At 34.4% G+C, this 15175-nt stretch overlaps 2 protein-coding genes across 2 annotated transcripts; both read left to right on the top strand.

Moving 5' to 3' along the window:
• Positions 1-4591: 4591 nt before the first annotated feature.
• On the top strand, positions 4592-5766 carry jhamt (juvenile hormone acid methyltransferase). Its single transcript, XM_020948873.2, has 2 exons — positions 4592-5266; positions 5352-5766. The coding sequence occupies exons 1-2, from the start codon at positions 4615-4617 to the stop codon at positions 5591-5593; spliced, it is 894 nt and encodes a 297-aa protein (XP_020804532.1). The 5' UTR covers positions 4592-4614; the 3' UTR covers positions 5594-5766.
• A 6267-nt stretch (positions 5767-12033) lies between these two features.
• LOC110181203 (ATP synthase membrane subunit K, mitochondrial) lies at positions 12034-12520 on the top strand. The gene is made up of 2 exons (XM_020948884.2): positions 12034-12192; positions 12257-12520. The coding sequence occupies exons 1-2, from the start codon at positions 12130-12132 to the stop codon at positions 12383-12385; spliced, it is 192 nt and encodes a 63-aa protein (XP_020804543.1). The 5' UTR covers positions 12034-12129; the 3' UTR covers positions 12386-12520.
• The last annotated feature ends 2655 nt before the right edge of the window (positions 12521-15175 follow it).

Genomic DNA, 15175 nt, shown 5'->3' with positions numbered 1-15175 from the left:
ATGTTCCAAAACACATCTCGCACATCTGTGCATATGATTCCCAACTCGTTCTAACATCCCCGGAACGAAGTGACTGCTGCCGGCCAAGTCTTAGAAATGTGTTGTGTTACAAAAGTTGCAAGTCATTGTTTATTAGTGTTCAAAGTGAGTAACTGATCATACATACTTAGTGGTCATAGATACTTACTGGTCATAGATACTTACTGTTCAGAGTTAATCACTGATCATAGTTATTAAGTGCCCATAGCTACTTACTGATTATAGTTACTTAATGTTCATTGATACTTACTGTTCAGAGTTACTTACTACTCTAAGTTATTTACCTTTCATAGTTAATTACTGATCAAAGTTCCTTAAATCGTCCGATTGTTCCTATTTCAGGTATATATATGTATATATATAGTCCCCCGATCTGGCTTGCTCCGATTTATATACTAATAAAATTATATAGAAGAATAACTTCATAGCTTTAATCAAATAGCTTCCTTTTAAATATGTTCCAAAACAAATCTTGTACATCTGTGTATATGATTCCCAACAGGTTCTAACATCCCCGGAACGAAGTGACTGCTGCCGGCCACTTCTTAGAAATGTGTTGTGTTACAAAAGTTGCAAGTCATTGTTTATTAGTGTTCAAAGGGAGTAATTGATCACACATACTTATTGGTCATAGATACTTACTGTTCAGAGTTAATCACTGATCATAGTTATTAACTGACCATAGCTACCTACTGATTATAGTTACTTAATGTTCATTGATACTTACTGTTCAGAGTTATATACTACTCTTAGTTATTTACCGCTCATAGTTAATTACTGATCAAAGTTCCTTAAATCGTCCGATTGTTCCTATTTCAGGTATATATATGTATATATATAGTCCCCCGATCTGGCTTGCTCCGATTTATATAGTAATAAAATTATATAGAAGAATAACTTCATAGTTTTATTCAAATAGCTTCCTCTTAAATATGTTCCAAAACACATCTCGCACATCTGTGTATATGATTCCCAACTCGTTCTAACATCCCCGGAACGAAGTTACTGCTGACGGCCAAGTCTTAGAAATGTGTTGTGTTACAAAAGTTGCAAGTCATTGTTTATTAGTGTTCAAAGTGAGTAACTGATCATACATACTTAGTGGTCATAGATACTTACTGGTCATAGATACTTACTGTTCAGAGTTAATCACTGATCATAGTTATTAAGTGCCCATAGCTACTTACTGATAATAGTTACTTAATGTTCATTGATACTTACTGTTCAGAGTTACTTACTACTCTAAGTTATTTACCTTTCATAGTTAATTACTGATCAAAGTTCCTTAAATCGTCCGATTGTTCCTATTTCAGGTATATATATGTATATATATAGTCCCCCGATCTGGCTTGCTCCGATTTATGTAGTAATAAAATTATATAGAAGAATAACTTCATAGTTTTATTCAAATAGCTTTCTCTTAAATATGTTTCAAAACACATCTACCACATCTGTGTATATGATTCCCAACTCGTTCTAACATCCCCGGAACGAAGTGACTGCTGCCGGCCAAGTCTTAGAAATGTGTTGTGTTACAAAAGTTGCAAGTCATTGTTTATTAGTGTTCAAAGTGAGTAACTGATCACACATACTTACTGGTCATAGATACTTACTGCTCAGAGTTAATCACTGATCATAGTTATTAAGTGACCATAGCTACTTACTGATTATAGTTACTTAATGTTCATTGATACTTACTGTTCAGAGTTACTTACTACTCTAAGTTATTTACCTCTCATAGTTAATTACTGATCAAAGTTCCTTAAATCGTCCGATTGTTCCTATTTCAGGTATATATATGTATATATATAGTCCACCGATTTGGCTTGCTCCGATTTATATACTAATAAAATTATATAGAAGAATAACTTCATAGTTTTATTCAAATAGCTTTCTCTTAAATTTGTTTCAAAACACATCTACCACATCTGTGTATATGATTCCCAACTGGTTCTAACATCCCCGGAACGAAGTGACTGCTGCCGGCCAAGTCTAAGAAATGTGTTGTTACAAAAGTTGCAAGTCATTGTTTATTAGTGTTCATAGATACTAACTGGTCATAGTTAATTAATGTTCATAGTTAATTACAGATCATTGTTGTTTACTTATTATAGTTACTTATTGATCATAGTTACCTATTGTTCATTGATACTTACCGATCATAGTTATTTACTGGCCATAGATACTTACCTATCATACCTAATTACTAATCATAGTTACTTAGTGTTCATTGATATTATGTATGTATGTTATTATGTATGTTCGGATATAACTCCTTCACAGGGTTGCAAACTTATGACTGAGATTATAATACCCTGCAAGGGTATATATATTCCATTATATAAAGTTTTAAATGCCCTGCTCTACTTTCTTAATGGACTTTTGTCTTCTCCTATAAGACTCTGAAATAAATTTCTTGAAGACAACAATCAGGACTTAAGCCTCTTCTTACCACAAATATCTAACATCTCTCTGGCAAAATAATTGAGTTATGTTTGATAAATGCATTAAAATTCCCTCTTAGCCGGAAGAAAACTCAACTCCCAGCTGTCATCCTAAATCCTGAAGCTCTCTCTCTCTCTGTTCGCTTCAGTTCGTCCTTGATTTAATTGATTTCCGTGGCTCTGTGACAGCTCGAGCCAATCGACAGCTTTTGGTAATTGCAAGCCGAATAAACCCCTTTTTGCTGAAAAGAGTCTGCGACAAATGCAATTAACCAGCCGTAACGCCCACACACATTAGGCCAGAAACAGAAATGCCGGCAAGGGCTTTTGATGTCACTTTTGGCAAATGAATTTATATATATGAATATATGGATGCTGTGTCGAGGTAGAGTTGTATATATCCCAGGACATCAAACGGCTTCTGCTCATATGTGAAATATTTGAAATATCATGAGCTACGTTCACTCTCTCTGGGCCTGACAGCAATTACACAAATGTAATTTGCAGCTAAATGGAATGTTTTTAATGAATTTATATGCCCCGAACTGAAATGATATCAGACAAACTCGAAAGGGTGAACTCTGCTTGCCACTCCATCCAAATATAAGTACTTTTCATCATTTTTACCAATGGCTATTTATAATTCCATAAATAATTATTGGTAATTCCGCTTTAAGAATAGATTTCCCCTTCCTGCACACACTATTTTTAGTCATTCTTGGGGTAGGTCGTTGAACTAACTTTAATTTCTTTATATATAATTTTTTTTGGTTGAATGTTGGGTTGAATGCACTCCCAAAAATATTTCACTTCTGCACTTTCGGGTGAACCCCTTAAATAATTGTGAGTATTTATTTTTCGGGCATTCTCATTCAGTTTGCTGTGCTTGGATTTCTCATTGTTCCATTGGAGGCTGGTACACTATTCATAAAAAAGTATGTTAATATCACGAGGAATTCACTTCCAGGGGTTTTCTCAAGTTCAATTGGGATTTGCATTTCAATGCCTGGTTACGTACCTTCAAGTCGTAATTGTATGAAGGAAGCATTAGCTAACTCTATTGACCTAGAACTTGAGCTTTCTTATGAACGAGATATGTGACGATAATGGGAGGCTTTCTTAAGGATTGTTAAATAAATTAAAAATATATTTTTTGAGCTAACTAATTAAGAAAAAATTGACAATATTATTTAAGAAGTTTTCTAAAAAGAATATAAAAGTTATTATTACGCGTTTAATAAATGCATTGAAATATTCAACAACTTTAAAGAATTCTATGTGTGCAATTTAAACTCAACTTGAAATTACTTAAAAGTTTATATAGTTAATAAGTAGAATTATAAGAACGAATAAAATGCCTACATTTTAGTTAATATTATAAAATCTTAATCAAAAATTATCGTATAATATTATAAATAATTTTTAAAAACTAAATTAATAGTTTTAGCTACTCCATCTAAAATTTTTAAATAGAAATTTATTATTAATATTTATTCCAAACGGTTGGAAGACTATTTGATGACTTTAGTGTATAAAAATAGTGCATAATAATACATTAAAAATATATTTAATTAAAATAACATTAAATATAATATCATAAACATATATTAATAATAATAATATATACTTAATATACATACATACGTAATATACATATACATAATCCGAAAAGATTAAATTAATATTTGTTTTATAAGAAGTGCTGAATAAATATACCTAAATAAATAAGTACAAGGTTTCTGTGTTTTCTATAACAATGTTTTCATTTAAACCTTTTAAAAATGACATCAATGTTTTATGAAATAATGAAGAAATATATTTTAATAACTCTAAAACTTTTGTAGACTAGTGTATTTTGAGCGTCAACAACAGTTTCTATATTTCTCAGTCGCTCGCTCACATTTTTTTCCCCAGCTTCTCCCTTAACGGAACCAATAAAATTACAAAGCTTTAAAAATAAATAATACAAAATTACCTCGACGTCATCAGCTGTTGTGAGTGAGTGAGAGGTATAAATATTTTTTGTTTCTGTTGAGAGGAAATTAGAATCTGTAAATGACGCCACGATGGCTGGTCTGGCGTATATCTATATAAAGCTGGAGATCGGCTAAGCTGTCGATCAGTCGCCGAGATGAATCAGGCCTCTCTATATCAGCACGCCAACCAGGTGCAAAGGCACGATGCCAAGCTGATACTGGATGAGTTTGCATCTACGCTACAGTGGAGAACCGATGGCGAGGACACGCTCCTGGATGTGGGCTCTGGATCTGGTAATGTGCTCATGGACTTTGTGAAACCCCTGCTGCCGAGTCGTGGCCAATTGGTGGGCACTGATATATCCAGCCAGATGGTGGGCTATGCCAGTAAGCATTATCAGCGAGAGGAGCGGACCAGGTTCCAGGTCCTGGACATTGGCTGTGAAAGTCTGCCACAGGAGTTGAGAGGAAGATTCGATCATGTCACTTCGTTTTACTGCCTTCATTGGGTGCAGAACTTGAAGGGAGCCCTGGGCAATATTTACAATCTTCTGCGACCCGAAGGCGGTGATTGCCTTTTGGCCTTTCTGGCCTCCAATCCGGTTTACGAGGTATACAAAATCCTTAAAACAAAAGAGAAATGGTCGAGCTACATGCAGGATGTGGAGCAATTTATATCGCCACTGCACTATAGTTTGAATCCTGGCGAGGAATTCAGTCAGTTACTCAATGAAGTGGGTTTCATTCATCACAATGTGGAAATACGCAATGAAGTGTTTGTCTATGAAGGTGTGAGGACCCTAAAGGGTGAGTTAATTACTTGGAAATTATATATAAATATATAAATAAAATATATAAATAATTTAATAAAAAATATATTTTTTATTTCCAGATAACGTTAAAGCCATTTGTCCTTTTCTGGAGCGCATGCCTTCAACTTTACATGAAGATTTCCTAGATGATTTCATAGAAATTGTCATTTCAATGAATTTGCAGCAAGGTGAAAGCAATCAGGATCAAAAGTTCTTATCACCCTATAAGTTGGTGGTGGCCTATGCCAGAAAATCACCAGAATTTGTTAATAATGTTTTACTTGAGCCGCCGCATCAAAGCATTTTCAAGGGAGTTGATTGATTATTTTATAAACATTTACAGAGTTTTCAGAGTCTATTAACGCCAAATAATGTACTTAACTAACAGAATATTAATTTTAGTACACAAAGTTCCTATGATTTGTGAGGCACAGTAGTTTATAGCTTAAACGTTAGAATAAAACTTAATAAATAAATAAATTCTTTTGAAAATAACAATAGCTTTCCTTGTTAATTAAGACAAATTATATAATATTATGAATTATAAACCGAAATGTTTGCAAAATCCCTTTTCCGTTTCTAATAAATACAAATGAATTATGTTAAATATTAAAGTCAAATAATATACTAAACTAAAAATAGTTTTAGTACAGAAAGCTTGTATAATTTTTAAAGCAAGTTTACTTTGGAAAAATCTCTAAAGCTTTACTTCTTAATTATATATAAATAAATTCTTTTTAACATTCATTAAATTATTTTACCATTTCAATCATTCATACTAATATAAAGATATTAATTTCTTAGTCAGGTTATTCCAGCTATTTTATGTAAATGTGAATATTAAGCTTTCGAATTGAACATGTAATTGAAAATTCCATTTGATGTATCATTTATAGCGCGACTCGGGCATTATAATTGCTGCTTTTGACAGAACCAATTATTCAAACAACAAGTTTAAATCTCTCTGGCACTCGCTCTCGATTTCCTATATACAAATATACAGATATATATATAGTTCTAAGGGGTTAACTCTTACTCTCGTTACGACTTTTCATCTTTCAGTGAGCTTAGCGTCAAAAACCGCGTGCGTCTTAGTCGCGCCGCGTTTTCCTCGCGATTTTGATGAATCTAACTTTTCCGCAGACAGAAAACCGCCCGTGGTGCGTGGTGGGGGGAAAACCCCCCCTCTGAAAAGGGTTGAAAATGTTGCGAATTCAGTCTAAGAACAATTTTAATTGTTTTTCGGTAGGCTGTTTTTTTTTTCTATACTCGTGTGTGGGTTTGTTGTGGAATTTTCAAAATGAGTTATTAACGCGACGCGATGTTGACAGAAATGCGCATTCATATCATTTATCAGTGGGTTAGGAAATTTTCAGGCGTGAGTTTGTCTAGCTTCCAGGCAATTGGCAGTTCATCCGCAGCATCCCAGCACTTTCCCACTCTTTTGGTAGTGAATGTTTGTCTTAATCTTTGATTTTTGTTTTCGTTTGCATTTATATCCCTCGAACTTACCCCTCGGAAAATCCCCTGGCAAATGTAAACGACAGGAATTAATTTAGATAAATGATTTCTCAAGAGCGCCGGCTCTCGGCTTCAGACGATTTGCCGCCTGTCAGTCAAATGGGATTCTACATTTTCTCCCTGTCCGCGTTGGGGCGTGGCATGCGATTTGTACAGAGCTCTCCTCCCCCCAAACCCGCGATTTGAACTTCGAACTTACAGGAACTCGACAACCCGTCTCAAAATTGTTTTCGCAAACAAATTTTCGTATTGAAATTTGATTTATTTGTTAATTTGTTTGTAATGAATTTTCCGTTTGCTTCGTTTGGTTTGGGGAATGGGGATTCGTTAAGGATTTCCCTTTGGGGTGAGTTGTATTGGTTGCTCTTTAATTGCCTGTTCCTGGCATTTCCGATTTGCCTCTCTCTCTCTCTGCATCATTTGTTTGGCTAATTTTCTTGGAGAGATTTATAAGATTTTTCGGTAGGGGAAATTGTTGTGCTTTGGCTTGGAAAAGAAAACAATTGAAAAATTGTTCATTTCGGTAGATAAGAATTGTTCTTTACTGTTTTCATTGCTTAGATATTGGTATTTTATTTCTTTAATTTATTTGTAGTTTTAATTAATTTATTGACTAATTTTAAGGGCATACTAAAGCTAAAATCATATTCTAGATATGTATATTTTTTACATCCATCTTTTCATTATTTTTAAACATCTGAAACTTGTATTTAAATAATTTCCTAAATATCATACTAATTTACAAAAAACGCTCTTATATATTTTAACCATTAAGAATATTTTAACGTATGTTAAGAAAGCCAAAGTTGATATACCTTTCAGTTTGCAACGGAATATCAATAATCAATCAAAACTAAGCACAAAATATTTGCATTCATTGAATCGTTATTTATTTATATTTTTAAAAGACAATTTTTTCTACAAATTAAAGTTTAAAAAACTCATAACTAAGCCAAAAACACTTTAACAGATTCAATTCGGAAAGCTTTCCTATGTTAGTTTTTATTAGCTTAACAAATTCGCATACATAATTTTAAAATTAAAATTTTTCCCAATTTTTGAAACTTTTAACGATGTAATCCCTTTTAAAATTGTCAAAATAAATAAAATAATTTATTTTTTGACCGGAGATGGCTAGATCTATTCGGCTGTTGATGCTGATTAGGAATATATATGATTTATTGGGTCGGAAATGGCTCCTTCATAACTAAGGTATTGACTAGAATTTTAATAACAAGAATAAGTATAATATTAAATATTTCTGTTAGAATTCTATGAGTAATGCTTCAACATAAAATCTTAATGTTTTGTATAACTATTATGTTAGAGTAAAAATATTCATTACTGATAATTAAATGAGTATATTTTACCCTATTTTATTCCGCCAAAGTTATCTTTTGTTTTTTCCAGATCCCCCCCGTCGTATGCGCAATATGCTGACCCTGCGTTTTGTCGTCGGTTGACCCACCCGATTCCGCTGGCCGATTCCGGAGGCGTAACCTTAAAAACAAACACCGAATACCGGAACCGAATGACGGCGGATGTTGTGTGTTTATACGGGTGAATGTATATATGTATATATGCTATGTGTTTATATGTGGGGGCGTGTGCATTCGGCTAAAGTTCAAACAAATGCGAGGCCATCGAAATGAAATGTCGGGATTTTCAGGTGGGCTTTCCCTCCCGAAATTTCCCTTTCAGCGACTGACCATTCATTCTGTTTGAGTTTACTTAGCGGTTTTGTTGACTCTATGGGCGGCTTTTGATTGCGTTTTCCATATGCAAATGCGAAAAAGGGAGGCTTGGCCGGACTTTCTATCTATTTAATGGCCACCAGAATGCAATTACACTCACATAACACAACAAAGTGGAGGAAAATGTGCCTCATTATAACAAATTATAGAAGGAATATTGTAATTTACTTTCTGGCTCTCTTTCTCTCTGAGTATCATGTGCGGCTTTTTATTAAAAATTCAACACTAACGAGGCGCTTTTGTTTTTATAGCAAAGGATGTGCTCCTTCTGTAGTGAATGTGTGTGTGTGAGTGCGACCCCTTTTGGTCTCTTTCTGGCCAACTCTTGCCATCTCTCCTGACATCTTCCTGCTGCTGTCCTTTGCGTTGGCAAATAAGAATTTTAATAAATTATATTGTAATATGACAAAAACGGTTGCGTCGACAACTGGCAGGGGCGTAAGCTTTAAAGGATAGTTAAAGGGTTTAAGAAGAGGTTCGGGTATAATTTGGTTACAATAAATTAAAGCCAGACTTATAGGAGTTATTTATAGTTATAAGTAAAAAAATAGCAAAGGAAAACGAAAGCTCTCAGGAATGTATTCAGGTTTAATTAAACACTCTTTCCTTATTTAGTATATTATAAAAAAATATATATATTTTCATTAAAGAATTTATACCCACCAAGTAAGTTATTATAACATAAATACTACTTTTAAAGGAAGAGAGAGTAAAAGACACGTGCCACGCCCCTGTTACGCCCCCAGCGAGTCCTTGTGTCCATCTTCTAGGCCCTCAGTCTGGGACTCATGAATTTTTCAATAACAAAATGTTGTTGTTCTAACAAAAAATGTGCAGCAAAAAAATTTTAGAAAAATTTCTGGAAAAATTTGTTTAGCCAACTTGCAGCTAATTATGGGCACCAGGGGAGGCAACCGGAAACCCTTTGGGATGTCGAGTTAGCCCAAGCTTAATCCTTTTTATACTCCTTTTTTTCCGTACTTCATTACGTTTGGCTTCAGCTTCAGCTTCATCCAGCTTTGGGTTTGGTTTATTTTAATTTCATTTTATGATTTAACTTTACACCTGCTTGAAAAACGACACACCCACACAAGGACTCTAGACTGCACTTCAATTAAAAACCCGAGTCCTGGCCAAGGCACTTAAGTGCTTTTTACCTCCTTTTCCCCCTAAACAAAAAGGTGTGAGAACGTTTCTTTTGCCCAAATTATTTCAACATTTTTCCGCTCTAAGGGGTTAAAGGGGGGGAATCCGAAAAAAGGGACAACAGTAATATGAAGATTTCCTGCCAAAGAGAGTTTCTGGCATGCCGGGTCAAGGGTTTTCCCAAAAAAAAACAGCAATGGGTTCTGGGGCAACGGGTACGGTTTTTGGGCTTCGTAGTCCAACGTCCAACACTTCGTGGGGCAAATCTTCGTGTAATCGGATAAGGTAATTGGAGGCTTTGTCTAGACATTAAGTGTACATAGTAACTTTTGTTTTTCCTCTCCAGTTTTGTCCCAGAGATGACTGCCAATGCGGATGGAATATGGGTTCCGGTAAAGAACTTTGAATAGTGGGTTGAGATAATCATAAATGAGAGTTTTGTTTTTGATTAAATCAATGCTCAATACCTGTAACTAAATATTACTTGACTACTTCTAATAATACTTAATTCCTTAGGCAAGGAACTTAGGTCACTCAAAATAATGTAATAATTGTATTGTTATTTGTCTTAGGGTACAACTTAAAGCTTTAGTAAATAAGTAAGGAATTTAAAAATAATTTAATGATATTTTTCTATATTTCTACTATTAGTAAACCCACTGTATCAACTCCTTTCCCATCAATCAAGTATCAGCCTCACTGTGGAAACCCTTTCACTGTTCGGTCACAGAAACTTTTGTACGGCAACACATGTTCCTTTCCGCAGTTGGAAGCCACTGGTGCTCCTTCCTGTTGGAGAAAAGTAAGGGAACCAACTCCAATCACTTGAACGAACAACTGGCGACGGCTTTTAATAAATCGATTTAAATTTCTGATCATAGTTTCATCTCTGGAGAAATTTAATAGTTTTTCGCAATAACATTTTATGTGCGGACGCATACCCAGGACGCAGGATCTCCACATCATCCACTCACTGTGGGAGTTCAAAAAGAAACAGTTCAAGAAAAATAATTGTTAAATTGAATAAAACAAATATTAAGTATTGGGAAAAATTTTTAAATTATTATTTTTAATTGGAAAAAGAAGAAAAGTTGTAAAACAACTTCATAATGACCTTATTAAACTTATTATATAAAAGAAAAAGAATAAAGAAAATAAAAAAATATTTTGTTGAGTATGAAAATAAAGAAATAAAGAAAGTTTGAATATAAATAGGGAACTTGTTCTATAAATGAAAAAGAATATTTTGTTTACATAAAACATGAAACAGCTGTTTTTAATAGAGTTGTTTCTGAAATATTCATAAATTTTAATGATTAACTCTAGACTAAGGGCAGGAAACATTTACTAAGCAATAACTTAGATTCTTACATTTTTGAAAGTGGATTATCTAATTTACTTGTATGTGCATCACCTTTACCTCAATTTTTTTTAAGTGCACCACTGGAAACCCAGCGAAACTAGCGAAAACTACCCAACTAAAATAATAAGAGTGGCAACAAACTTGGAACCCGGCACGTTGGCCAAGTCCAAACAAAGAAACTGTAAAGTTTACGGGTCACACGATGTGCCAGGAGCTCTACGGGGAAACCCCTTTTCTGCTCTCTCTCCCTCTCACTCTCTCTCTGTCTTTCTCCATTCTGGCAGGACAATGGCGTCGCTGCAGCTTCCTGTGCACGGCAATAAAATTACTTTAGCCCATAAGTATGCTACAATTTTACGTACGAGCTCCCAGCTTTTGGTCGCAAGTGCGGCAAATAGTTTTGCCGCCACGCCCCCTTGGACCCCAGAAACCTTCTCTCCTTTCTCCCTTTCTCACTGTCTTTCTCACAATTTCTCTGTTCTCTGTATCCCTCGCCGAGACACACATCATAATTAATGCAAAGCTGGCAAATGTATGCAACACCTGCGGTTTGTTTAAAACGACCACAAGCATTCCCCACTGCAAAGTCCTTCACACACACATAGACATAGTCGCTAGTATTATATATATTTTGCAGCCAATTTTGGTTATTGAAAATATTTGGCCAAGTCTTTAGAATTTTATGTTTATTTAATTGCAGGAGATTTGAAGTATCATTTTGTAACTTTTTAAATCATGCAAGGATTCACGAAGATGTTAATTAAAAAGAAAATTTATAACAAAACCGATTTGTATAAAGATTCACATAGGAAGTTATTAATTTTTAATTTATTTATATAAATTAAGCCCTAAATTAGTTTATAAAAATAGAGTTATATGTTTTTTTTTTTATGGGTGGAGTCTGAGGTTTAGAATATATAAAATAAAACCTACATATGATATTAATTAATGTTTACAAAAATAATAACATATTAATTGTTAGGCATTCGTTTTAGTATCGTAGCATGCCTTGTCTATAGTGTTCAAGGTCTGCCTCGATTTCATTTTCAACTTTGTTGACGAAATCCTGTAAAGATGTCAGAAAACTTTAAATTTAGTGATGTTTTTAACAGCCGGACGTTGCGGGGACGCGCTAATGTAAGTAATCCTTAAGATCCTTGATATTCTAGAGTACTTTTGACAGTATAAGTTGCTCTTGCAGGTAGCCAAGGCTACCTATGTGTCCATGGGTGCGATCTACGTCCTGATGAAGATGCAAAAGAATAAAGCAAAGCGCCTTGATGCCAAGAACTACTGCAAGGGATGCCAGCAGCTGATGCCGCCAAGCTAAGAGGTGTGATAGGGATCATCTTCCATTTTATTAAGATCACTAATATCAGTTTTACAAAATCTAATGTGTTTTAACACATGCATAAACATATTGTTATTATAATATCAAATACATCTAAATCAAGATCATTAAAAAGTTGAATTTATGTACTGGAAACTTTCTTTTCCTTTAAATTACGATCCTTTTACAATTTTTAACTAGGCCTTCCGATTAACTCTCGTTTCTTTTTTATTTCATTACAGTCTATAACCTTTTTCGATTTCAAACCAATAAAATTTCAATTTCATTGTAATCATTTTCAATACGCTTCGCTTTTCAATTTGAATGCCCGAGGGTCAATAAAATTGGTTTTTCAATTTACTCGGACATATTTTTGCGGTCAGTTGAACAGAACCATATCCCGAAAAACCCTTATAGGCAAAGGACCCCAATACCAACTTCATTTCATTGGCCAACAGCCGTTGATGTGATGACGACACAAGTTGTTTGCGGTTAAGTATTTCTGTCGCATCATGCGACTCCTGCCTTTGGAGGGTTAATTATAATTAACCAGTATAGCTCTCACATTCCCGCCAATTGCCAATTGTTTTTTATATACTCAATACATATATATACATATTTGGACTCTTTTTGTTCTGCTGTTATACACTAATTAATGGTCTTTTGTTTTTTAGTTGACATGCAAATGAGTTGCTTGTTCCGAGGCATTGAGTTGTTGTCCTCCACATGTCAATTAAGTTGGCATCGATGTCACAGAAGAATAAGGCTTTTGATGAGACTGTAATTTAAAGGTTTTATGAATTATTTTAATACTTGTGATGACATCATTTGTGGTTTTTATGTTTAGAGTTAACTACAAGTAAGGAGTAAGGAAGTTTAACGTTAATCAAAAATAAAAGACTTTTCTATCTAACAAGGATACTTTTCCTCTCGCTTCAAGGCTATGTAAATTAAGATTTTAAATGTGACTAAAAAAATCTATTCTAACGCCTCCTTAAAATAAAAGAGTAATAGAGGAAAAGACTTTCCCAGAAAATCAACCCATTCCACATACAGACTCCACAGCTCAACGGTGGGCCAGCAAATGAAACCCGACATCGATGTTGTTCTCAAGTTACACTCGCTTTTGTTTACACAAAAATTATGTTTAATGAGCAGCAACCCCGAACTTCATGGACCCCAAAAGCATCTTCTCGGGGTTGGCAACTGACAATTATAATTACAAGGTCTTAAGTTTTTCGTGAAAATTATTATTTTAATTATGGGCCGCAAGTGAAGTCGAGGGTGGAAAATCGAGGCAAGCGAAAAATTCGATACATTTATGAACGACTGGGGAGGGCAGTGTGACAGATCATAAATACAGCGATTTGAGTGATGTGTTTGTGCAACAATAAACTAAACGAAATATATTTCGCTTTATACGATTGCCATTCCTTGGCGGGGTGAGAGTGGGAAAATGGCATCTAATCAAGTGACATAATCAGTTTTTATGGGTACCAAGGCAATCATAACTTTTTCACATACATTCTATATACGGATATAACCCGTATATCGAGTTGAGTTTTATTTTCGCACGTTGATAATTTTTATTTCCTGCTGCTCTTCCGACAGATAACTTGGTCTGCGTATGTCCTGTGCAAATAAAATACATTTTTGCTGCGCTTTTATTTCCCATCAAGAAGTCGCACACAAGTCCGGTTCGTCCTTGCTCCCCCATTGTAATAATCATTTATTTAATGTGCCAAAACATTTATTATTTCCGCTGACCGACGGAGGACGAAGTCTTAGCTCTGTCTGTGTCTGTTTCTGTGTCTGTGTGTGGGAGTCCTGGGAATGGTCAAAGTTAGATTGGACACTTGCGCCATTTTCGCCTAATGAATCTAATTGAGTCTAACAAGTGGCCAAGGCACATCATGTTAATGCTAATGTTGTCGCCTCCCCAATCTATGTGACCTTCATGTTCTCGGTTGGGTCTATAAGATGGGCTTATGTTTGTTGGGAAAGAAAAAAAAGGGTCTACGATTTGCTTGGTAATTAGTACAAATATATAGAAGGGACCTTAAATTAACTTCTGTATGACAAGTGATATTAGGTATAAGGATTGCTGATATTTAAGCTCTTAACTTTAATGGGAATGTTGAAAATATTGTATAATTGTATATTTTTTAATCAGTAATTACAACATCTTTCCAATACTTAAAGCTTAAAGATCATTGTCTTAAGTTACATTTAAATCTTCTTCCCCAAAATATAATTACAAGTTCTGAATTCATAAATTCCTCAATAAATTCCAATAATTTTTATGTAAAATTACAAGCTGCCATCGAAAATAACCCCCAAAGCTAAAGCTGAGCAGTAAAAACTGGCAGGACTCAAACAAATAAAGCCAATAGCAAAATGTTAAACGAAAAATATTTCCAACTCATTGATTGCCCTACTCCACGACCTGAATATCCTCTCTGTTTGCATATTTGTGTGATCAAAAAGCAGCTAAAACAGAACAAAAAAAAAAAACACACTGAACAACAGAATGTGCCATTGGGTGGGTGAGTGTGTATACTGTACAGTATGCCCTCGGTGCTCAGTCTATGAAATAATGAACGCTTGAATGATTGCATACTTTTCGGTTGCTTGCCATTTAACATTTTCATTGCCATAACTTGTGTTGTGTTTCCTCGTTTCTTTTTTTTGTATTTCGTATATGAAAAAATACCGAAATCGGTTAATGTTTATTGAAAAAGCATAAAATTCGTTCTACCAGAATGGAAAATATGCTTTTGATACAATTAT

This window comes from Drosophila serrata, unplaced genomic scaffold, assembly GCF_035046125.1.
Source record: "Drosophila serrata isolate PLE 108 unplaced genomic scaffold, ASM3504612v1 contig_249, whole genome shotgun sequence".
Classification (NCBI taxonomy): Eukaryota; Metazoa; Arthropoda; class Insecta; order Diptera; family Drosophilidae; genus Drosophila; species Drosophila serrata.
This window is presented reverse-complemented; position numbering and strand designations above follow the sequence as displayed.

Coding starts and splice junctions, on each gene's coding strand:
- LOC110181203 (XM_020948884.2), top strand. CDS start 12,130: ATGTCAGAAAACTTTAAATTTAGTGATGTTTTTAACAGCCGGACGTTG. Junction 12,193..12,256: donor CGTTGCGGGGACGCGCTAAT/GTAAGTAATCCT, acceptor TTGCTCTTGCAG/GTAGCCAAGGCTACCTATGT.
- jhamt (XM_020948873.2), top strand. CDS start 4,615: ATGAATCAGGCCTCTCTATATCAGCACGCCAACCAGGTGCAAAGGCAC. Junction 5,267..5,351: donor AGGTGTGAGGACCCTAAAGG/GTGAGTTAATTA, acceptor TTTTATTTCCAG/ATAACGTTAAAGCCATTTGT.